Source organism: Aythya ferina, assembly GCF_964211825.1.
Source record: "Aythya ferina genome assembly, chromosome: 14".
In the NCBI taxonomy this organism is placed as follows: Eukaryota; Metazoa; Chordata; class Aves; order Anseriformes; family Anatidae; genus Aythya; species Aythya ferina.
This window is the reverse complement of record NC_140312.1, coordinates 2058869-2083635: the sequence shown is the minus strand read 5'-3', so window position 1 is coordinate 2083635 and position 24767 is coordinate 2058869. Positions and strand designations below refer to the sequence as shown.

At 47.3% G+C, this 24767-nt stretch overlaps 1 protein-coding gene across 4 annotated transcripts in view; it reads right to left on the bottom strand.

Moving 5' to 3' along the window:
* FNIP1 (folliculin interacting protein 1) overlaps positions 1–24767 on the bottom strand; it is a 64552-nt gene that overhangs the window by 25200 nt on the left and 14585 nt on the right. For 2 of the 4 annotated variants that reach the window (XM_084535851.1, XM_084535852.1), the window contains exons 2-3: positions 11242–11368; positions 2414–2557 (exon numbers count right to left, since the gene is read on the bottom strand). In XM_084535851.1, the coding sequence (XP_084391977.1) occupies positions 2414–2557; positions 11242–11368 (271 nt within the window). Of the gene's footprint in view, positions 1–2413; positions 2558–11241; positions 11369–13309; positions 13449–17874; positions 18021–24767 lie in introns of those variants that run through there. The other 2 variants (XM_084535854.1, XM_084535853.1) reach the window with 2 other exon arrangements.

Below are 24767 nucleotides of genomic sequence, written 5' to 3'. Positions count from 1 at the left end.
TTGTTCTGAATAAATGTCGAGCCCTTGATGGTCAGTTTTGGTTTCTGCTTTCTGCTAGTGTGAAAATCTATTTCTACAGCTGAGGAAATAAATGCTTGAAAGTAAAATATTGATTTTCCTTGTCAAGAAACCAAATTAAAAAAAGCAAGTGAAAATCAGCTGCTTTCAAATTTAATTATAGGGGTTTCCCTTCCCTCTGAGAGACAGAGACAAGCAATGCTGAAGGCAAAGAGCGTGGTAAGATGCACCCATGGTCTCTTTCAGTCTCTTTTCATCTACACTTCATGGCAACTATTAAGCTATGCATAACAGAAGACGCACATCTTTAATGCACTCAATATGGAAACACTGCTGCAGCTCAACTCCTTGCCTTTAAATCTGCAAAATAAAGGTCACTTGAGACCAAAGTAGAGTGCAATCAGCTGAGGAAAGAGGTTAAATATTAAAAACTCAAATGAAAAATAGCCAAGGAGCATCTGGTAAAAAGGGCAGAACCTCCAGCATTGACAGCTTGGACACGAACCAATTCCCTAGGTCATATTTACAAGCTCACATTAAAAAAGATCATAAACCACCAGTAAGTGTTTGTTACTGCACATTACCATATTGGAGCTAGTAACATTTGCATTATTTGGAAATTACTTTTCTTAATATAACACCTCAAGCATTTACTATTCCATATGCTGTACATATTGTCCTATTAATAGCTAAGTACGTATATAAATCAAAAAGGCAATATGGAGATAATCTCAAATGTTGTGATCAACAGTTCTGGAAGACTTTCAGTCTTGAAAACATCAACAAGTAGGTACAGAAGAGGTAACGCTAGGGTAATAACGTCCAAAACCTTGGATTTCACCTTCCAAAGAACAATTAGAATTGCCCATCTCTTGTCAAAGTGTACTGAAACGAGGAAACAAAGAACTACGTAACCGTCCTATTAACATCGTATTACGTGGATTTCCATTTTATACCATTTAAAAAAGCAACAGAAGAACTTATAAATACTGCAAACCCATTAAGTAGCTTCTGAAGGTACAAAACAGAGCAGTTAGAAGACAGGAAATACCAGGCTGACGGACGCCTGGACAAACTTACTAGGGCCCTTTCATATCCATGATAAATTACGATACAGATTTTATCATGCAGTAAAAAACTCCTGTATTTATGGATCTCTGCTCACTTGCTGAGGAGGCCTGGAAGGAATACTGGCCTTGCAGTAAATAATTTACAGCAAATACTCTGCGGAAGACCAATTTAAGCTGGAAGATTCTCGCACACTTTCCGAGCCAGACACACGGCCATGCATCAGTTCACTTCGGTGAGATTTTGACTGGGAGATATGCATGAGGAAGTGAGGACTTAAAAGGGAAAACTTTCCACAACTTTAAAATACGCTGCCGTGCTAACCACTAAAATTAATTTCCTTTAATAATGTTGGACGTTGTTTGTAGAGAGGCTGCCCAGCAGGAGAGATTTCTGGCTAGTGGGGGGACGTCACTTTTCTTGGTCACACAATGCACAAAGGGGGTCACCCCGTGCTGGAAGAAAGTTCTTCCTTCCATCACCATGGCTAAATGCCCTTCCAGGAAGGGAGGAATGGAAAACAGACCTTCAGCCACCTTTTGAAACTGTAGAGAAGCATGTGATGTGAAAGAGAAAACAAGAAGAATCTGCAGCTCACCAAACACAGCGAGAGCTAGCAGGACAGTGGGAAAGTCAGCACCGAAAGCTTCTTCGTTTCTATCTACAGTAGATGAAGACATCAGTAGTACTGTACTTCAGAATACGTCGTGGAGATAGCAGCCTCCCTCAAACACACAATTACTTCATTACAAAGAGTGGAAGGGCTTAGTTCTATTTCAGGATGGCTTAATATAAAACACTTGTGATCCATGGAAGGGGAGATGACAGAAATATATCCGTGTCAGATGACTCTAGCTACTCCCAGAGCCAAAATCTCTTATGTAAAATGTAACTCAAGTGTGCTGAAACCCTCGTTATAAAGCTGTTACCCAGACTATCCTTTCACACCGCATATTTCTGTGTTGCTTCCCTGGCATTTAGCTATCAAGTAAAATACACTACCCCACTGGTACCCAGATGGGATATTTGCGCCAAGTCTGCTCGCACTGACTAAGCGTTATCACCCAGGTCACAGGAAAGAACAAACGTCCTGAAGAACCTTCTGCTATTGAAGAACCATCTGAGAGTCCCAGCTGGTTGGTTTTAAACTTGTTCAAACCCAAGGCTATAGAATTAAATAAGGATCAGCCAGAATCAAGTCTGATTTTGACTAGAAATTGCTCTCCCCAGCCAGCATTTAATTCCAAGTGTTTTAAAACATTCGGTACCTCACCTGTTGTACGTATTTGGCATTGTTATATAAAAAAAAAAAAGGAAGAGAACTCACCTGATATTTTGGGCATTGTTCTTTTGCATCAGAGAACGAGGAGGATGAATTGATTGAACTATCCAAGGAAGAAGAGCTGTCTCCTCCGGGCTTCAGTTGGCAACATTTCCCAAAAACTCGCACCTGAGCATCGCTGCAGAGTTTCTGAAACACACAACGTATGTGCCACACTGAGACCCCCAGCCACAAAATCACTGATTAGTGTGATGTTTATTGCACTTACCTGTCTGGGTAAAACATTTAAAGACATTTAACAGCTGAATGGGTTATGCACCAAGAAAATAGTTATCAGTATTTATTAGCATCTCTTGTAGCCTGGCTGTAGGAAAGAAAGCTGAGCTGGTTTACTTCCAGTTAGCCAGGAGCCAGCCCATCACTCCAACCCCATTTTCCCAAGCAGACATCCCTCTCTGAAGCTTTACCCATCTCTTTTTTAGGCCCAGGATTACGGGAAAGGAGGGCATCAAAGTGCTCAGAGGACAGCAACAATAGGCTCCACCTGTTGTCACCCCACTGCCTGTGCCCACTGGGGCAGAGGTGGCAGTGGTGTGACATGCACAGCCAGACCACGCCACAACACAGCTCCTGATGTACAGAAAAACACCCAGACTGGGAACGGTCGAGCCAGGGCAACACAGAATTTGGGAGAGATTCATGTGACTGGGCTAAGTGGGAAGAGAAGGCATTACTTTACGGATCTCTTCCTAGCTGTGTCCACGTCCCCGTGTCTTTCAGAGCAGTGGCACGGAGGAGACGCGTTCCTTTCCTTCTGTTTTCAGTATGAGCGCACCGTGAGGCTGAACACGACAGCTGAAAACCACAGCTGGTGTTACAGAGAAGCCAGAGGAGTTCCACAAAAGGAGGGAGAAATGGTCCAAGGGTGATTTCTGATGCGTGATTCAGACAGAAAGCACAGCAAAAAAGGGAGCTAGAAGGGCTCGGATGGAGCTGGAACTGAAATGTGGGATCACCTGGGTGTAGGAGTGCGACCCTACACACACATTACCATCAATACTGGCACTGGAGATGCTCCACCAATATTTTGTTTGAGATTCAAAAACCTTTGTGACTTCACCTGTGAATCCCAGCAGCCCGAGCAGGATCAGCCCACGTCCATGCCATTTACACCGGTATCAGGCAGCCCTCTGCACCTAGAGATCTCAAAGGACTTCTCGTATACTCATTAAACTTGGAAACACCCACGCAAGGTTGACATTATTTACATTTGCTAGTGCGCAGCACGGAGAGACAGAAATAGTCTACACGGCTTAAAACTACATAGTAACGCTGCCCTGAGACTTTCTCAATTAACATTTCCGATACAATCTCCCAACCAGGGAGAGCAAGCTGGAAGCAAAGAACACCGCAAGCAAGGTTCAAAGGAGAGATGGAAGCACCGACGTGCCATTACGGGGCACAGCTTCATCTCCGGGCTCACGGGTTTTCATCACGAGCTCCCACTTCAGGCAAGATCATAAGCATGTCTCAATTTTTAATAGCTAGAGAAAAAAAGGGCGGAATAGGGAAAGTGTGAAATACCCAGCTCGTAAGGGTGGTAACTTCATGTCTCCGCTGCACAGTCAGCCACACGTGGACAAGAAGGCTGCCCTGAGTGCTGGGGAGGGCTGGCAGATTTTGGTCAGGGACAGGATGGGGACCCCACGTGTCCATCCCGCGCTGTGCAGGTTGTTGGTTTGTCCGTTTGTCTTTTCCCCTGCTGTGTGGAACACCTTAGACACCAGGTGGCTTTTCCTTGGCCCTAACTATGGGAAGATTTAAGCAAAGCAGCAGAAATGTCAGGGATTATCGAGCTCCCCACTGAGCTGCTGCTGCAGTTATAGAGCTGCTGCCACAGAGAGCCCGGAGGAGAAATGTGCAGGCAGGTCAGCAGATCGGTGGCAGAGGGGAAGGAAGCATTCACCAGCCACCAAGTTCTGTGTTTTACTGCCTTGTGCACCCTCCACAGTAGGACCCTCTCATTACGACACGCTGCGAGGACGTTGGATTCCTGCAATACGTGGATTTGCTCATGGCAAGTATCTGTGGCTCGAGCACAGTGCACAATGGCTGGAACATGTGAATGATCATCATATGACTGCAGTAGGAACTCGTGAACTAGAATTGCATTTTATCTCTGACACAAACAACAATGTCCTAGGCTAGGCAAGCATCATGTGATAAAACCACATAAGATCCACAGGGTTACAGAAGCTTTTGCAGGCAAACCACATTTCAGCTTGCATTTTCCATCAGATGTTGAAAGTTCCCTCTAAAAAGCTCCTATTGTGAGCGAGCTTCCTTGAGACTGCAAAGCCAGTAAGTGCATTTCTACAAGTGACAAATGTCCTGTGCGCCTAAAGAACAGGCTTAGTTTGCAAATTACTGACATTTAACTAATTTCTTTTCCTTTCCACTGCATTTTTCTGCACAGCAGCTTTCCCCAGACCCACTGCTGGGTCTGGTATCTTGAGGTAAGAGTTGCCTAATCTGAATAGGAACCAGGAAAATAGTCACTTGGTATCTGCAGTGGCATTTAATGAACCAAGACTCCTGTGAGGCGTCTGTAAAGGTCAGGATCTTTCAGATACCCAACTTTTTGGAACCTCACAAACAGTAGATCCCTCCTAAAACACAAACCACTGGCAAACTTTGGTTGTTGTGCTGTTAAAAACTTACCACGTGCTCAAGAGTTACCTGCTGGACAGTGAGATCAAGTACCTGCAATGCCCCTCTCCTCCACAGTCACTGACTCCAAAGGTCAACGCAACGTTAGGTGCAACCACTCTCGAGCTAGTACGCCCCAAAGGAGTGGGGTTACTTGCATTCAGTATAACAGCTGAAACATATTCAAGCCAGGTTTCCAAAACTAAAACGGTAACCAAATTATTTAAGAACTGCATAAGGACAAATTTCAAAACTCTGCATTTTCTTTCCAAATATACAGTTGCAGCTCTCTAGGCACGGTGCTCCTGGAGTGCTCCGAAATGCACATTTTGCTGGAGAGCAGCACATCTGCTGGAAGGATGCTGCGGGCAGCTGCCGCTCCCGGCTGCCACGCTGCCTTCCCCGCTGCGGCCGTGTTCTTTGTTCCTTCTCTGCCAACCCTCTGCAGATACCCACAGCTCCAAAGACTTCCCGGCAGGCACAGTTCTTATATTAGAGGTCATAATTTGCTGCGAGTCTTGGAGACCTACCAGGTAGTACTGAAGGTAACGTACAGCAAATTGCCTTCATAGTAAGGCAGGGTACAAAATAGGTCTCTGCCACGGTTCTGCTTCTGGAATCTCTTTTCTGCACCTCTATCAGCAAAGACCTTTAACTCTTTGCCACCGTGTCTATAAATTCCCCAGTGAGTGGAAAGAACATGCACGGTGCTGTGCACAGGAGGAGGAGGCAGAGGAATTTCCACTGAGCAAGTTCTGGTTCGGGGATAACAAGACAGTGAAAAGGAGCCTGGTGCACTGAACTAAACCCAGTCTGCATGTGTGTGTGTGTTAGGGGCTGTGAGTGACAGAAGGAAAGAGAAATGTCATCGTATGTTTTATATTCCTCTACCTCTCTGCAGCAGCCGGTGCTCAAATACCACTGTGGCAGTGGCGACAGAGAAATCCATCTATTCAGATAAAGCCACCATTCTTCAGGAACTCTGTACCCCATTTCCAGAGCACATTATTCAGCAAAGGGAACTTCACAAAGCTGAAAAATTCCTCCAAAATTGATAAGTTAACTCCTTTGCTTTATTTTTTGGTCTAAATGTGTAGTTAAATGTGTGTTTCTGTCAAGGACAAGAGAGTAGCCTGAACAGGCACTCACTCTTTCCCTTTGAGTCCTGCTGTAAAAATCCAGGTATCTTTCTATCAGGGGCTGCTTTCTCACTGTTTCCAGAGTTGCCAAGTTCCTCTATTTGTCATCGGCGAGTGAAAGAAGTAAAAGGACAAGCTGCTGCTCCCCCACTGGCGTGCTGTTTCTGTAGAGAACAGGCAGAGCTCGGAAGGCAGGGCTCCTGCTCTCACAGCTGGGGGCTTTGTCTGCTGGCCCTGGCTCGCTGGAAACCTGTCCACTGGGAGCGAGATAGAGCCCAGAGTCTTGATTTCACACAACTCACCTAAAAGCAAAGGGCTCGCTATCCGATTACTAATCCCTCAAAGCAATTTACTGCTCACCATTTATCCAGTGCTGGAGTGTATTAGAACACGTGGCTAATCCCCGCTTGTTTAAATCAGCATGCCATTTTTCTGCTTTGGGATAAATGTGACATTTGGAGTGAAAGAAATTGCCGCAGTAGGAGATCAAATATCATCTGACCTTTCGGTTATGTTATCCCAAAGATAAAGACAACTAGGTTACATGGCAAAATGAACTTTTTGCTCTCCAAATCCAAACCCACTCTTTTTTTTTTTTTTTTTTTTAAGGCTGTACCTCCAGATCTCAAAGCGTGCACCCCTGGCCCTCTCTCTCGCTTTCACTTCTTCCAAACAAACAGCTTCTGAAAATCGTCTTCTGTCTCTGCATCCTGGAAACAAGCCACGGCCCTTTTCCGATTCATTGTCTTTCCCCCTTCCCAGCCAAACCACTCCAGCTCTGGATGTGAGCTCAGCACAGTGCACAGCTTGCCTCTTGCTTTCTTTTCTCCCTCCTCTTCCCCATTCTCATGGTCCCTCTGAACCCTTTCTTCCACACTTTCCTCTAGGCTGATCTTTAGACGTAGGAAATCTTCTAGCTCCTTACATGTCAACCAGCACCTCTCTTCAGTCAAATCCCTGGCAGTACACATCGCCTTGTTGTGGACAACACAAAAAGAAAACAAGCAGTTAAACCAGACAGCTAGAAACCAAACTTGTCCTCAAACTCATTCAGTTTAAGGAAAACACCAAGGCAAACTCCTCTCTCAGCTTCTTTATTTACTCCACACCTTGTGGACCACTCCTGGGGCATCCTTATCCTGTCTTAAGATCCCAGTTAACATCCCGGCCCAACCCAGTACAGACTGGCAGCCCTTTCTGTTTCAGCGGGTCCTTGCACCATTTCTGTGACATAACCTGTGCACACAGCAGCAGTGCAGTGAAGTACGCTCACAGTCTTTGCAAGGGTTCACATGAGCAGTGGTTGGCTTCGTGGTTGAGAAGCCAAGCACTCAGGCAAGGGCCAGGAAACGCAGGGTGAGGGCTGAAAGCTGGCCCAGCTGGTGCCTGCACCCCGAAGGAGCTGCCTGTCACGCCTGGCCTGCAATTCAGCCCTCAGAGGACCTGTGGGCTGAAAAGTGGGCAGGGAGCTCTGGGCTGGACCTTGCATGGACACGGCGAAACGAGCAGGGAGGTGAGATGGGTGAGGTGGTACGTGTGAGCAGGAGGCAGGCGGGGGGAAGTCACAGGAAAAAGAACAGACAGAAGTGAGTCTACCAGCAGAGATCTGTCACAGGCTGCAATACTGTCACCTGCGAATCAAGGAATCCAGCCTCACTAGGAACCAGACGCCTATCAGCACGAGGAACAGCCTCAGACTTTGTTCCCTAGCAGAGGATTTGGAAGAAACCCACCAGAGTGCAGCAGAGCTGCATCCCCATCCAGAGAGGCAGCCCCGGGGACGCGGCTGTCTGGGTGGGGACCACGGCGGTGAGCAAGGGCGGCAGCGGTGCCCACTTCTCCTGTCACATGCTGCCCTCGTACACCCAACATGCAAACGCCTGTGCTGAGACATCTGCTCATGATCTGGTGTCACAGGGCTGAAAAAGGCAGGCGAGCTCTTACGGGATCCCCTGACAAAGCTAAAAGAGGAGAGTTAGCTAATTTTCGGGTGTTTGCGGGGAAAGAGGCAGCTGTCCAGGCGCTGCAACCAGGTATCTGCTTGCAGAGCCCGGCTCATCATTGGCCATCCCCCGAAAAGTGGGGGAAGAACCTCTCGTGCTTCGGACCAAAAAAGGTGTGGGGCTCGCAGAGGGGAATCTGCCTCCCTCCACAAGCCAAGTGCCCACAGCTGCCGAGCGCGGCTCCGTCTGGGTGGAAATGCCTGGCACAGCCCGGGGCCAACATTCCCGGTGCCGAGTCACCCGGCGGCTTCGCAGCTTTGCTCGTGAAGCTTAACTCTATCGGGACCCGGGGAAAACACGGCGTCTCTGCAGCGTGTGGCAGGGCACGGGCACCTGCCGTATCAGCGTCCCCGAAATTAGAAGTGTGCTTAACGAGCCCACTGGGAAGCAGGGTTATTTACCAGTCATTCTCTCCTCAGTCCTGAAGTCCTGGGAAAAAAAGATGTATTTTACCATTGCTACAGAGACTCTAGAATTAAATCTCCAGCAAATTTACCACCTTTTAGCACAATTAAAATATTGTAACAGCAATACCAGCAACCTCTCGGCTGCCTTCTGTCTGCCTCTGCACAATAAGCTCTCTCCAAATTCTTGTTTACCTAATATTTAGCTTTATTGAAGACAAGAAGAGGCTGATTTAATGTCCAACGAAAACACAAAATCCTTATTTGTGTTATAATCACATGTCCCTCACAGAAAATATAGACTCGGTAATGCTTTATTAATTAAAGCCTAGCTTGGCGTGAGCACAAACTCTGTGGTTTTTACTCACCAAAAAGTTGAAGGCTAGTTTTATTTCTTTAAACATCTGCCTCTGGACAAGTTTGCCCTAATGCTCCTTGAGTTTTATAACTTTCCCTTATGGAATTCAAGCGACTGAGCCTTGGTGCTCTGCACGCACCTCCTGACATACACCGAGTTTAGATATGTAAAATATAAAATAGAGAAAAATGTATCAGATGTTGCTGCAGGCATACAACCCAAATTATAATTGCTTTCAATCAGACACTTGTTACACATCTCAGAAAAAACACAGGACAGGAACTGAAGAGCACAGCTGCCAGCACAGAGCAGACTGGCACGTGCTCGGCTCTCTGAGCTACACAAACTGCTCAGACTTTAAGCAGAACAGCCTGGCCACCGCTGGGCACTCTCACAACCTGCCCCTCGGTGTGTCTGTAAATCCAGAGGTATAAATCATGGTAGGAAATGGGGGGCGGGGGGAGAAGATGCAGAAAGCGCTGCCCTTTGTGGGCCACTAACAGATAGCCTTTCACAAGGGAGAGCGCCCGGCCCACACACACGTCTCGCTGCAAAAGGGCAAGAGTGCCTTGGAATGTGCTTAGAGCCAAGATCTGGCTTTGTACAGGCAGGGTGTGTCTTTGCTAATGAAAATCATGATAAAGAACGAGGAAAATAAACAATGTGATTCCTTGAAAATGGCCAGTGTGTACTGCTAGCTGTGCAAGGCTGTGCTCGGCTTGCAGCGAGCTGAGCCCAGGACTTGTGCACATTTTCACCTGCTTAATGTTTCTACTAATGCTAAGTTTTGTTTTATGAGGGAAGAATTGCCTGACATTACATTATCTGAGTGCTGCAGAAGGCAGATACCGTAGCAAGAAAAGGTTTTCGATATACTCTCTTTCCAAGTCTCTTAGTAGCACAAAGAAGAATGAAAATGTACCGACTTACCAGACACAATTAGGGGCACTTCAAATACTCTGGGAACAGTCTTTCTCCACCAGCCTCACATACTCGTATCAAAGGGAATGTGATCATAATTTATTCCCCCCCCCCCCCCGCCTTCCCCTTAATGAAGAAAATAAAGAGGAGATAATACGGAACCGTATTAGCCTCATTATCTGCTGTTTGTTCTGTTGCTACTGAGCTGCCACAGACAACTGGCTGTGAAATAACCCGAAACAATGAAGTTTGCAAGCTAACTGTGCAAGTACAGATCTATCTTAAAGAGGCTTTGGGCTCTCAAGAAATCAATTGAAATATAGCAAGCGGGTTCATGCTGCACAATGCCTTTCCTATTAATGAAGAAATGGTAATAAGCAAAGCCAGCAATTAATCACAATGAACCTCTTTAAGGATCTTCTTGAACATTTGTTCAACTTGCCTTACGTCACACATTCTCAAAAAGAACTAGGAAATCAGGCCCTCAATTCATAATATAACTGTGCTAGCACAGGCACGGTGCAAGCCTGGAAGCTGGTGCCTGATGACACACAAATCGGCTCCCCGAGGTTAGGAGATGTGGAAGAAGAGCTCAGAATCACGATGGGAAGCACCAGGCTGGCAGCATCCAGCAATGCGCTGGGGGAGTTTACAAAGCAGATGAAGAGCCTTCTTCTGGCTGCAATCCAATACCCAACACGAAAACCAGGGCTTGCAGGTAATGTATTATTTCGTGTTCTCCTGCTCACAGAACCCAGGAGGTCTTAGGGTTAAAAGCAGCTGTGATCATAAATGCCATTTCACGCAGTGCTTTCTGCTTGCAGAACTTAAAATGCTTTGCAAATGTTTGCAGAGATGGTGAAAGGGAAGTTCAAAGCAGTGAAATAAGTTGTCCAACCTCACACAACCACTTACAATAGCACTGTGGCTAGAAATTAATCTTCTGGCCAGAGCCCTTAGAAGGAAGTATCCTCCTCTGACTGCATCCATTACAGTTTCAATTAATAGATTACCATGCAAACCATGCCAAAAAAAAAAAAAAAAAGAAGTTTTCAAGTAACTTTGTGTGAGAGCCGTCAGCAAAGCATGGGAACAACAGTTGGCAAAAGCCAACCAAACAGGACATGAGAGGACATGGGACTGGGAGCACTTTCTGACTCAGAACACAGGTCCCGCAGCGGGAAGCGTCCATGTCATAAAAGCTTGTCAATAAACGTCAGATTATGCCCTGCCTCTGCCTCCTAGCATTTACATTAATATGGCTAATCCAGAACGTTTGTACTTTATCAGTCTTATATTAAAAAATACAGAATACAGCCACGTAAATCGCAATACTCACCGACACCGAAACGTCCTCGATTTTCCTTTTAGCGCTGGAGTCAAACAAGACATTCCGTCCTCTTCTCTCGCAGTCCTGATACACAATCAGTCGGATCTGACTTGGGTCAAACTCCGGCAAAGGCCAGCTTTAATTAAAAAACAGGACACCAAAGAGATCAAATTACTACAACTCTGTAATACACTGCTCTTTCTACATTATTTCTATATCCAACTTTATTAAAGCATAAAATCCAGCAAGTGCAATGTCATTTCATCAAACGCTTTGATCCTGTAGCCAGAATTGTGTCTTTTTGATTTTTTTTTTCCTACACTTGCAAGTAGCCAAATTACAGTGGCATGAAGGGCACCAGTCTGCTACAGCCATTGCACAAGGATGTGTGCGGTGTTACAGCTCTTGTGCTCTGTCTTGTGGTACTTAACGTTTTCCTCAAGTTCCAGGTTCCTGAAATCAAAGCCATAGGAGAACTGCAGTAACACACACGTACAGAGCTAACTGCAGCGTTATGAACGACATTGAGACCAGGATATATCTGTCACGATGCATGAGCAGACAACCACGCATAGCTTGGACCTGACTACACTCAGGTCCTTGCTATATTCAGAGCCAGAAATAATCTCCACTTAAGCCACCGTGATTCAAGGCCGTGTTCCTGCCCGGGTCAGCAGAACGCCCATGGCAGCCCTCTTCTAACACACCTATTCCCAAATTGCTCCGCAGGTGGTAAAATGCAGCAGGGCTCTCCCAAGTTTCTGCCTTCCCTCGTGCCGCTGACCTCGGAGGAGCTCTGCATCATCTTCAATTCCCAAGGCCCAGAACAAATGGCTTTCTATTCTAAGCAGAATGGAAAAGGACACGCGTTGTGACACCACAGGGTGTGTTTACAAACAAACAACAAAAACAATAATAGTAAAAAAAAAAAAAATAATCATCAAATATTGCCAACCAGCCCAGCAAGGGTTATTACCCTTGGGCCTGGGAATTCATTTTCGCTGCTACCTGCTCAGCGCTTGGCAGACAGGCAACAAGACGCCTGCTCTGTCCACGAAGCCAGGCGGAATCACCTTTCAGCTACTTACGAGCCATTTCCTAGATCAAGTGAAATTCTATCTTGCTTATCCCTGGCTTTTAGGCAAGCAGCATTAGCACGAAACACCAAGAAGTGAGAAATGAGAACCTGGAAATTTCCAGCCGCTAACGGAGGATAGCGGCTCCAAGTTTACGAGAAGGAGCAAAAGACTTTGAGCAAAAAGGCTCCTGTTAATGAGAATACAGAGTAAAGTAATCTTGGCATGCCAGACTCCAAGACCATGGTCAATTTTACTCTCCTCTGTCCTTCTAATTCACCAAGCAAAGTCGTGTTCTGTGTGCCCGTGCCTCAAGTCACCAGTAAGCTGTTGATGATTGTAGCCAACAACTTCTACAACAGGTCACAGCAGAGAATCAGTTTGATTGCCAAAGCCACGGATGCCCATCAGAAGTTTTTAAGACTGCCCAAGATAAATTCACAGGCCTTACAACTAGAGTAGTCCCAGCTAGGTCAAACTAAGCACCACTACATACAGTTACTCAGCCTCGAGAGAGGAAATCCATTTCCCAATCCTCTCAGCCCCACCATTTAGCAACCGAAGAGAAAAAACAGAAGCTGCAGAGGAGATAGTGTGCAACAAACGTCCAAAGCAACTTATTACAAGAAAAATGCTTGAGCAACTTGAAACTGAAATAACTTGGTTTAGCTTTGGGGGCAAAGAGCCCTGCACCCTCTCTGCTAGGGCACCGAAAGCAGTGTCCGCAGAGGGACACGGCCACGCGAAGAGCTGACTGCCACAATCCGAGCAAACCGTACCAAAACCCAAGCACGATGGCATGCTCAGAGCAGAGTTCACATTAGCAGGGGCCCCTGCTAACGAGCCCCATCTTGCAATTCAGAAAACGTAAGAAAACCAGCAGAGTTTGGGAGGGCTCCTCAGAGAGCCTGAGATGGAGGCGCATGAGGCTGCCGGCTATCCTGGCTTTCCGGGGAGCCATCTCCTCCTATTCTGAAATTACCAGAGGGCTGGAAACTCACCGCTCGAGGTAAGCCACTGGGGGTCCCATAAAGAAGCGGGATGTGACAGTAACAGCAAGCTGCTTGCCAAAAAGGTACTGCCACTTGCTCCACCCTTGCAGCACGTTTGAGTTTCCTTCACGCTGGGACAAAGGCCTGCCTTCCATTACCTCGTACTTCTGATATTTGACTTTGAAATTACTGGCAAAGAAGGGCAGTAGCTGTTCCAGATCTTAGGAAAGTCTACTTATAAAAAGCTCCAAGAGCAGATTACACACTAAGAGGAGAGAAAGCTAAATATAAAACCCTTGCTGTATTCGGAAACATATTTGATCAAGGTAACAAGAGCTTGTTTACTTCTCAGCTTCTTCACATGACATTTCCACTTTCTCTAGACAAGCATTTAGCAGATATTTCAAATCATAATTTGTGATAATTCCAAATCACCGCTATCTCTGTTACATAACGCGGTCCTCAAGCACGTCGCAGCCTTGCAAAAACATTCCCTGGCAATAGCGGGCCGCTTCCCAAAGCAGCAGAAACTTTGAGAGAGCTGGGGGAAAGTTCATTCAGACAGACAGTAAACACGGGCAGCCTGGCACCTCCGACTCGCCCCGACCACCTCCCACATTTGGGGAGGAAACGGAACACGGAGAGGCTTTGCTTTGGCTGTTGGCAGCTTGAAAGCAGCGTTAAGCTGGCTATCTGGATAGATTATCCCCAGAAACGCACAGATTCCTGCGTGCAATACGCAGGGCACGTTCTCAAAACAAATAGAACAGGGCAAAACTCCAGCGCCGCTCTTCAGCCGGATGAAAACTGACCTACATCTTCTGAACATAATTAGTTCTGCTTATAAATGGAAACTAACTTTGACATTTAGCTGGTGTTTTCTCGAGATTCTTGCAGAAATCTAGGAGATGGAGAGTCAAGTGCTCCAGTAACGCTAAGGAGAGGTGAGCCTCCACCTCCTGTGCTGTTCTGGCTCTAACAGCTGTCCTAACGAGGAGCTTCTCCTGCATCACCTGTCTGCTGTTGCACGGTCTTTCCTTGGAACTAATTACATCCAAAAAAATAAATTGCACCCTTTTCACCAGTGCCTTTGCCACGGTTAGCACTGTGAGGGCAGAAACAGCAATAAATGGTTTCTGAGCAGGATACTGGTCTTGTGGTGATCTCTACCAAACAGACAATAATTTGGCTGCTGGAGACCCCGAGGAGGAGACCCCGGCACCTCTCTGGGTACTGTGCCAGGGCAAAGCATTGCCTGGTGTTCGGGGAACTAATGATAATGAAAACAAGGCCTGGTGAATGCTATTTTAATGCATGTTCACACTTACACCCTACTATTGGTCAGCTCTTCTCTCTCTTTTGCCCCACTTTGTTCTGTCTTTTTGCACCTAACCTCCAGGAGTATCTGCAGTTTACACGAGCAGATCCTTTACGTGCTCTGCGACATCTCCACGAGTCGCCTGGCAAGCCAACTCCCAGTTCTCCCCAAGGATGGATTTTCTCATGCATCCAATTCCTGCAATTTATTACTGCCATGGCCATTTGTCAGCAAGAGGAAACTGAATGGCTTTAAACTGATACTACTACACTCCGGGCAAGTTTTAATAGTTGAAAAAGCAGACACAGAAATCCCTCGTTACCACGCCACCAATTAAAACACGAGGTTTTCGCCTGTAATGGAAAACAAATACATTCCTTCCTCCTTGCTTCCACTACAACACGAACAGCGCTTTTTCATTAAAATAAGGGTGTAGTTTAATACTATTTTTCCTTCTGCTCAAGACTTAACTTTTCAAACTATTTCACATTAACGCAACTTAGGTAGTGACTGATTACTTTTTAAACAATTAACAAATACTGTAGAATGCTAAACGAAGAACAACTGAAGCAAACTGATCAAAATATTAATCAGACAGGAATTGTGGAAGAGTTTTCTAAAAAGTAAAATTGCTCAAAACAAGACCCTGACTAATCATTGGAAAAGTAAGTTGCAACTATCTAACTATTGTTTTCCTACATCATGGTACCCATAGTTATAAAAATTGCCTGGTGATGAATCACTTCAAACTATTTTTAAATGCATCTACGCAGATGATATTTATAGTTTATGCTAGCTTATCTGTTCTGCATGTTTTTCATGTTAGCACCTTTTTAAAAGGCTGACAGGGACAGCCATGGCAGAGCAGACTGCAGGTCTACCTCGTCCGCGCCCCCCTCGTGGGCTGGGCTCAGCAAACCAGCAATAGTAAAACTGTGTGGAAGGAAATGCTTTCCTTCACTCCTCTCTGATGAGCAGCCGAAGAGAGGTCCAGGGATCCCGAGAGCTTATCTGGAACACCTGCACATGATGTTCTTCACCTCTGCTGTTACGGTGGTGCTTAGACTCAGGCAACTTCCACATAAGCATCCTTGTGTTGAAGAGCTTGAAACACGAGCCTGCTCCAAGTTGTTGCACTGGGACACTTCAGATGCCGATTATCCACGAGTTCCCCAGATGTTTACACTCACACAGAAGCACAATCACTCGCACATATATGTCCCAGTAGTATATAGGATCCTGCAGCTGCTTTGTTAAAGGGAAGGGTGAATGGAAGCACAAGGCAAACAGTCCTTGTCTAGCCCAACCACTGTACCATACAACCCTCACCTCCGAGATGCCTTCTGCAAGGGATTCCCTTCTTCTGCCCAAATTCCTCCACACATTTCTAATATCTGCTACTGGAATTTTTTCTTTGAGAAGACACAGTGAAAGTTGAGTCTACAGGACACGCAGGGAGGGTATTCTATACAATTTAATACCTTCTTATGCAGTTCAATAATTCCCTTATTATTTGACCACCATTAAACAAAGACAACAGTGTAAATCTTTCTGAAAGAGCACAACTAAATTGAAAACAGAGAAAACAGCAATGTATGGCAAGTTAACGATGCTTCCAGCTTTGGAAGACCATTCATTAACTGAGCATTTTTTTTAAAGAGGCATGGGCAAGTTATTTAATTTTTCATAGGAACACCTGAAATGCAAAAAAACATTATCAGGATTCACATGATAAGGACGATCCAGACTGCATCACTAATTTGCAGAGTTGGCATTTTCAGTGAGAGATTCCATGTAACTGCTAGTGACATGACATGGCCGTAAGGCTGGGAGGAGGAAGGAGATCCCTACGCTAGAGAAACCGCGGGCGTATACTTAGAAAAAAAATTTTGCGAGATAATTGTCTTTATAAGAGCTGAGGTCACTCCAGGGTGTTGTGGTGAATGCCTGCTGATTCTGCAGGGAAAGCTGGTGTTTGTGACTTGACCAAGGCCACCGCGGGAGCCTGTGACAACTGATTGCGAAGGAGCTTACCGAGCACTTCGGGTGACGCTGCCCTCTATCACTCTGACCTTAGCTGGGGTTTCGCAAAAGGCAAAGGATCTGTCTCTGGGTAGCCTGGAAGAGCTGACCGAGAGCGGATCGCCTCAGGGACAACCGCTCACCACGAGTGCCTGGTTCAGTGAGGATGTTTTTAAGGTTTAGCACGAGGAAATAATGTTGCTATGAAAATTTAAAAAAAGAATCCAAGCCACCTCCTTGCCATTTCTTGAAGGACGGATGAGGTGCCCACAGGCATCGCCACGCTGCAGAGGTCAGCTCTATGCTAACATCTATAAATCTGCCTCATTCAGTTACCAGCTTAGCAATCCTCACCTTGAATAGCTGCACTGCTTGAGATCCAGGAAACTTTTGCTGCTTGTGCTAAGCACCCTTTGTACACTAGGCACAGTCACTCAGATATTTCACACACGGTGTAAGAAACTTGGACCTAAACGTCAACTGCCTTCCACGGTCCCTGGCTCTGTCCAGTCCTGTAGCTGTATATGAAGCTGACTTTAGTTTGTTTTTATTTTTTCTCCCCCTCTACTAAGTCACTCGGCTCTCATTGAGATGCCTAATTTATTAAAGTCTAATACACGAGCCAGCTGCCGTTCCACAAGCAAAAAGGCGTAATTCATACAGGTTAGGTGCAGTCTAGTCAACACATTAATCATAACCTGCAGCGTGATATCAAAAATAAGTAGGCTGGAGGTTTTGTTAAAGGCGTGTAACACGTTCAGGAACTTTGCAACCTGCACGGCTTCGGGACTGGCAGTCAATTTTAGTAACTTGATAAAGTATTTTGGGGACTATTCCATGCGTGTCACTCAAAAAGCACCTGTTCGGTGTCTAGATGATTTAGGCACATATGTGGGTGCAAATATACGCGTGTATGCACACGCACAGGCTCCTGCTCTTACAAAATTCAGTAAAAATTTCTGTAAATTAATTTCACCAGAAGACAAACGAGAAACACCTCTTTTCGGTTAAATGCCCTAGTGCTACACACCGGCTTTCACATTATCCATCGCGCTCCCTTTTGCAAAATTACAAGGCAAGAACCCACCGAGGGCGATCCCTTTGCCGATACCCCCCTGGGGGCGGTGGGCACGGAGCTGTGGCAGGACCCTCAAACCCCTGAGGCAGCCGCAGCCTCGCTGGGCTCCCTCACGAACCCCTCTGAAGGGCTGCAGGAGCCGCGCGGCGCCCGTACCTGGGAAGCATCGCTGGACCCCCTGGCTCCCCGCCGCTCGGGGCAGTGCCGTGCCGAGCCGATCCGTGCCGATCCCAGCGGATCCCAGCCGATCTGAGCCGTGCCGAGCCCGGCCAGCAGCGGCCGCCAGCCCCGGCCGGGCTCCCGGAGCCGCGGGGCCGACGGCCCTGAGGCAGCCTCCCGGCAGCCGCCCCGCCCCGGCCCGCCCCGCCCGGCCCCTCAGGGGGCCAAAGGGGGGGGATCGGAGAGCTGAGGGAGCGGGGAGATGGCGCCCATCGGGGGCTCCCGGCCCTCTGAGGGTGTACATGGGGCTCTCTCCCCCACCCCGGGCCTGCCGCCAGCTGGAGGGCTTCCTGCTCGCGGTGTGGGAGACGTGATGTGCCTCACAGCGGTCTTGCCCAGCTTGGGTGTCTGTGGGGCTAACCGCCCGCCTCACGCTCTGTGTCCTCTTGGGACATCAGGCAGCAAATGGATACAGGCAGGGGAACAGCCCCACAGCTCCTGCTTCCCTTCTTTCATCTGACAGCCCACCACTGGCTTCGCCAGCACTGCAGCCACAGAAGGAGGGGGAGACCCACGGCTCTCCTGTCCACAACACAAAGCACGGGGCTATGGGCACACAACAGCTGAGCTCTGCCCCAAAATCCAGCAATGCTGGCACCCAGGTGCTGTCCCCCAGGCACTGAGCTCCTCTCCTGCACATCCCCTGGACTCAGCCTGTGAGAGGTCCCTAACCTACCTGCACCACAGGAGTTTTGCCATGGCCTTTTCTGTGGAAAAAATGTCTTCGTCTTTGGTGCTTTGCAAGGGTTTTGATGCAAAAGCAGTGAAACTATGACACAGAGACTTGGTTTCAAAGCCAGAACTATGATCTGCTGCGAGCACAGGTGTTTCAGGGGAAATTTCTCGTCGTTGAGGCCTTGATCCCACAAGGACGGACACCACAGGCTTGGCTTTTCGTGTGCGAGCAGTGCCAGGGAATTCAATGGGATTACTCACATGAGTAGGGCTAAGCATGTGCGTGACTGCAGGACCCATGCCTTAAAGCCAAGCCTTGCCTTTAAAGCTTAAAATGCCACCCCTTGGGACCTGGAAGCAGCAACGTTTGACCTCTGTCTGCTACCTTCGTGGTGCAGCGAAAGGAATGTGCCGTACACAGAAACCTCCTTTACCTGTGTGGCAAGCGCACTGCTCTCTAAAGGTTACTGATGTCAAAAGTGACCTTTTTCTTAGAGATGCAATAGTGAGAAGTTCAGTGTGATGTATTATGTAAACATTTATTTACAGGAGTAACATCTAAAGTTTCCATTTTACCTCAGGGTAACCCGATGCGCACTGAAGACAAGTGCTTTGAAAGCAGACCCAGCCTCCATCCAACAACTGACCAAGAAAAATTGTTGGAAGGAATTCCTGCTCAAACCCAGCCGCAAAGCCGATGGGCTGCGGGCTTCAGCCTCAGCCACACAACCAAACATTTATCGCTGGGGGAAGGACTGGTGCTGCTTGGAGCTGCTCCACCCCCAGACCCAAAAAATAGGCAGCCCTTTTTAAGACCAGATGCGCACCACGTGCTCCTCCAGGTGAGCACCCAGGCAGAGTGAACCTCCTGGTCAGAGCTGGACCAGGGGAGAGACCTGCTCAGAAATACCTGATGCTAAGTCTCTGAGGACAGGGAGATTTTCTGGGCACACCTGGAGGAACGTGGGGTATTTCAAAGCTGAGTCCAAGCCTGCACTCAGGTCCTAGGCTAGGATCTGAGATGGTGGCTCCTTATTAAACATAAGCCCAAATCCTCAAAACAGCACAGGAAAAGAAAAAAAAAATGTTACTTTCTTCATTTTATCCACAGGCACTTCTGAAAACTTAATTTAAAAGTACAGCAAAGGCTCATATGCAACTTTTGGGTATAAATCAACTGTTTTTAAAGTCAGCAGGCAACAGTTTGCTCCGACCACAGGCTAAAAAAGTAATGAAATGATTCATTTTTGTTCTCTGCTGCCTTAACAAGTTTTCTTAGTCTTTCTCCTGAAAGAAGGCTTCCCTCACACATGTTGTAAAAGCACACAACAAAGAACCAGTAACTAAGCCAAGAAATGTTTATTGCTTAGTAATGCATGAAGATAGGAGCTGGAAGCCACACCAGACAAAAAGAGAGAAAACCAATTAGGAGTTTATTTGAAATCTGACTAGAAATACTTGGATACCATTTCTCTACAAATATTTGCCTTAGTAGAATTACCACTGAGCTAGGCTTTAAAAAAATGTGCTTTCTGTGCATTTTTGTATCCCTGCAAGAAAAAATAAAATTCCACTGAATTCCTCAGTGCTGGAGAAGAAGAGTGGACAGCATTAAAAAAATAAAATAAAAAATAAAGCAGAAGCCCTCTGTATACAGGGAGCACATACCTGCACATACCACAGACAGGCACACACAAACACAAGCCCAGGCAAAGGTCAGTAAGAGCCAATACGACACGAAAGAGCACTGCACGTAGTCCATAGGTTTTTCAAAATCTAGGCACAATTTCCTTTAAAGCAAATCAGATTTTAAGGAAACGAGGTGCTTCTGATAAGCAATTTAGAAACAAGCAAACAAGCACGCGCTTAACACCGGAGCAAAGCTTATAAACTCTCTACCCGCAGGATTCTCACTAGCATCAGGTCTCATGACTGGGATAAACTGTCTTTACAGGAGGCTGAAAGGAGCATCAGCATAAATACAGATCTGTCTCGGAGCATTCCTGGAGGGTGTGATAGGGAACATTTATTTCTTGTAAGAATGTGGATACTGAGACCTCAGCAGCTCGACCGTCCCTTTACTGTTATAATTGTTCAAGTCCTGATAAAAGCTGCTTAAAATAAAAATAACCAGCAGAGTAAAAACCTGGTGCACGGTTAAGCTACTGGAACATTGGTGTTTGTTTTGTATCACATTTCCAATTGCGATCTCCTATAAATAAGCCACCAAACAAACCTCCATAATACCAACTGGTACTGCAAGACAAGAGGGCATTTTCCCCCCGCCAAACAGTTCTGGTATTGTGCACCCTCGGGTGTGCAGAGCAGAATAATCTTTCACTGCAGCTATTAAAAATAAATAGCTCAGCATTGTGCGTGTCTAATGAAAAGCTGGGGAGAAAATAGAGGCAGTGCACATTTCTCCTGATGCACACAAGTAGTTGCTGGAAATAAATAATTTGCTGAAAGCTCCCAGCATTGCCCATGCTAGCAGAGGAGGGCTCTGGGGGAAGTCCCCCTTCCTCCCCTAGCTGTGCTGTGGGATTCTGGAGATGTCAAAATAGGTTTTTCAATCTTTAAATCCAGATATAGAACTAACTTTTGTTTTCCACCCCCTCTTCAAAACACAGATGACACACGGCACGGGGGGACACGCAGCACCTAGCCTTGCCTGACACGTGGGAGTTTCCAGTAGACAACGAGGCGCGCTTCACACAAAAAACCCATCTCTATGCCACATGAGACACCTGATGCAACAGGAGTACTTGGTGAACAATCCTAAGATTCTCATCTTTAATACACAAACATTGAATTCTCTGAATTTGTCTTCAGCTTCAAGTCTTTAAGGCTTGTATTTTTCTTCCTATCAACTGTAAGGACCACGGCAGATTTTGTTTCTTTTTACACAACCGAAAACTCGAGGTTCTCACTGCGTTATTTCAGAATGAGGCACCGCACAAAGCTCTAAGGTGCACACACAAATCAGATGTGCTCCAGCTACGCCCAACACACCACGCGATTTCTGCTCCAACACCGAGTAATTTAACATGTTCAGATGGCCATTTCTAAAATCAGGCAGATGTCTCAAGAAATGAGCACCTTCTGCGTTCTAGCTTTTGAGCCTTCAAATGGCTGCTTTTTATTTTATTTTCTTGATGCTTTTCAAACCAGAAGCTGGGCAGCTGTGCACAGGAGGTCGAGCGGGGCTGGGTGCTGCTGTGCCTGTGCACCCCAGAGCAGCTCCCGGCCCCTGCTGGCCCCAGCACAGCCCCGAGCCCCCCGGCCTCGCAGGCCAGGATGACCCCTGGTGGATAGCTTCAGCTGGGAACACTGCACCCCGCAAACACCCAAGCAGCCACCGCTGCCAGGGCACGATGGCAATAACTCCGCTGAGGACCAGGGTGTGGGTGGCACGGCCCAGCCAGCCCCATACAATGCCCAGGAGCCCACCACGGTGTCGGGGTGGTGGGGGCACCCTGCTCATGGTGCTTAGGGCACCCTGCTGCACTCGTGGGAGCTTTTATGGGAAAGCATCGCCTCGGTGGTGAAAGTAATAGAGGCTGAACAGGCAGCTTGGAGCGCTCCTTGGCGGTAGTCCACCTCCATGTAATTGATTAAGGCGGCTGCACTTGTGACTGAGTGAGAACTGAGAGCCCAATAAATCTCCAGATAAGTATTTGCTGCTCAGATGTGGAAAGGGACTCTTAAGGACCCTTTGTAACTTGCTGCAACAGATGTTGAGAACATCCAGAGATCTCCCCGACCACTCGGGACAGCTTACTGTGCTCCCTCACCCAGCAGTTGCATTTTCAGATACAGCATCAAACGTGCAAGGACCTCAATTTCAAGACTTCAGCTCAGCCACCCCCTGCCCAAACTCGAATCATTCGCATTTCCCACAAATTTTGCCCAGTGTTTCCAGAAGTGTTCTCTTTCCCCATAGCCTGCTCTCATTTATCTGCACAGACAGCGCTGCTTTCTCTAAGGTTTATGTGAGCTTTTTTTTCTTTAAAAACAAGAAAAAAATGAAAGAAAAAAGCTGCAGCTGTTCAGGGTTCCTCAGAGAAGAAGGCAGACAGATGTAAGTAGTTTATTCTCCACGGATTCACGACGATCAGTGCATGAGCAGCATTTTACTCTGTCCCTCATGTGACTGTTTAATTAGGTGTTGATTCACTCAGTCATGAGACACAAGGAAACAGGGCTGCAAGCCCTAACGTCAAAGGAAAAGTAATGCCTGTTCTGCCAGTTTCTGTATTAGCAAAGCACAAAGGGGACATCCAGTTCTGAAAAGCAAAACTCATGTTTCCTTGCCCATAAGCCAAACCATCGGATCACTTCAACCCTTCCGCATGAAAAAGAAAACACCCTGAGCGACGCTGGAGGCGGCTGCTTGCAGAGCCCCCATTTTTCCCCCCCCAGGAGAGCTGAGACCAGGCTGAACGCCGTCCCTGCAGGCTTGGAGCTGAGCAAGCCCTGCAAGCAGGGTGCGCCCTTGTCTGGTGATCCAGGTCCAAGCTTCGGGACACAATGCCTGCCTTTTTGTTGTTGATTTATTTATTTTTTTTTTTAAAGGAATACTAGCCCTGCTGCTGTGCCTTCCTTCCTGGCTGTAACACCATTCCTTATTACCAAAGAGCTTTTCTGTTATGGGGTCCCGTTGCCACAGCAACAGGCTCTTAAAAATATCACAGAAATTTTCTGCACATGGTAAACCGATTTCCCAAACTCTGTGTATTTGTAATAGGAAAAGCTGGAGGACAATTATTTATATGAACTCGGTCCAGCCGAAGCTTGATGTACGGATAATCCCCAAATGCTGCTTGTAGCCTAAAGCCTGGGTTTGCACGCTGGACTTCAGCTTGTTATGTTACCAGGTCACTACCAGAGTCACACAAAATCATCAAAGATGATCATTTCTCCAGCAAAGGCTACCTTTAAATTCAGCGTGCCACCAAAATGCACTAAATGCCAAAAGCTTTTCTCCCACAGAACGTGACGTTAACCCTTCAGCAACATTTTCGATGTGTTTGCAGTCTCACCCTCACTTGGGTAGATCTTTCTCAAAAAAAAAAAAAAAAAAAAAAAAACAGCATTAGGCCCTGGATCAGCAACTTATTTAAAACACATGCCTAATGCTAAGCACATGAGCGGCTGCGTTGGGAGCAATGAGGCTCCTCACGTACTTAAAGCAAAGCACATGGCTGGGGCTGAGTGCTGACTCAGTCCCATTCCCCCCTCGGATTTCACCAAAACCCCGTCTCGGTTACAGGGGAACAACTGCAAAATGCGGGCAGAGGGTAACAGTACAAGGCAGTGTGAGGACCTAGCGCTTGTGGAACGAGATCCCGGCGTGTGTACGAGGTGCAGCACTACCTACAGCTGGGTAAAGCCACCGGTGCTAGCGTGGGGCACTCCCAGGAGCCAGCCACAGGGACACCACCGGGACAGCCCTGCTGCTTGTGACCCAGGCATCCTCCAACACCCATGTAAAGCCCATCACGATGCCCAGCCCAGGCCCTACAGCTCCAGTTTCTTGCTCCAGGGACAGCTCTGCACCGGGGAGCCCTCAGCCAGCCTCCTCTGCCAACCCCGCTGCACTTCAAGGCGAGTGCCAGGCCGACCCAGAGGCAACCACGCAGGACAGCAAAACTCCTCCACAGCCAGGAGGAGCAGGGAGCAGCCACGCGGAGGGCATCGTCCTGCAGGAGATGGGCTGCTCTCCAGGAGAGGAGCCTGCTCTGGCTCGGCTCCCGCTCGTGGCCGGAGCACCGCTCCCCTGCTGGCTCTGTGAGCCGAGTCGAGCCTGCTGTGCTCGTGGAAGGGCTGAGATCTCAGTTTGTGGAGCTACTGCAAGAGCCCTAAGACGGCTGCGAGGAGGCGAGACTGCTCAGCTCTCCAAGGCGAGAGTCATGCTGCTGGGTTGTTTTCCAAATTAAGCAGGCAAAGGTGACCTGAAACTATTTCAGGTAGATCTATATAGAGCAGACAGACACTGAAGGCACCGCTCGACTTCACTTTTATGTAACTCGTGAGGACATGAGGACAAATATAAAGCAGATGCTCAGACAAGCCACCCAGCCACACAACTTCATTTAACATTAGCTAAAAAAACAGCCTGGCACCCAGCACACACGCCAGGACCAGGAGGTTTT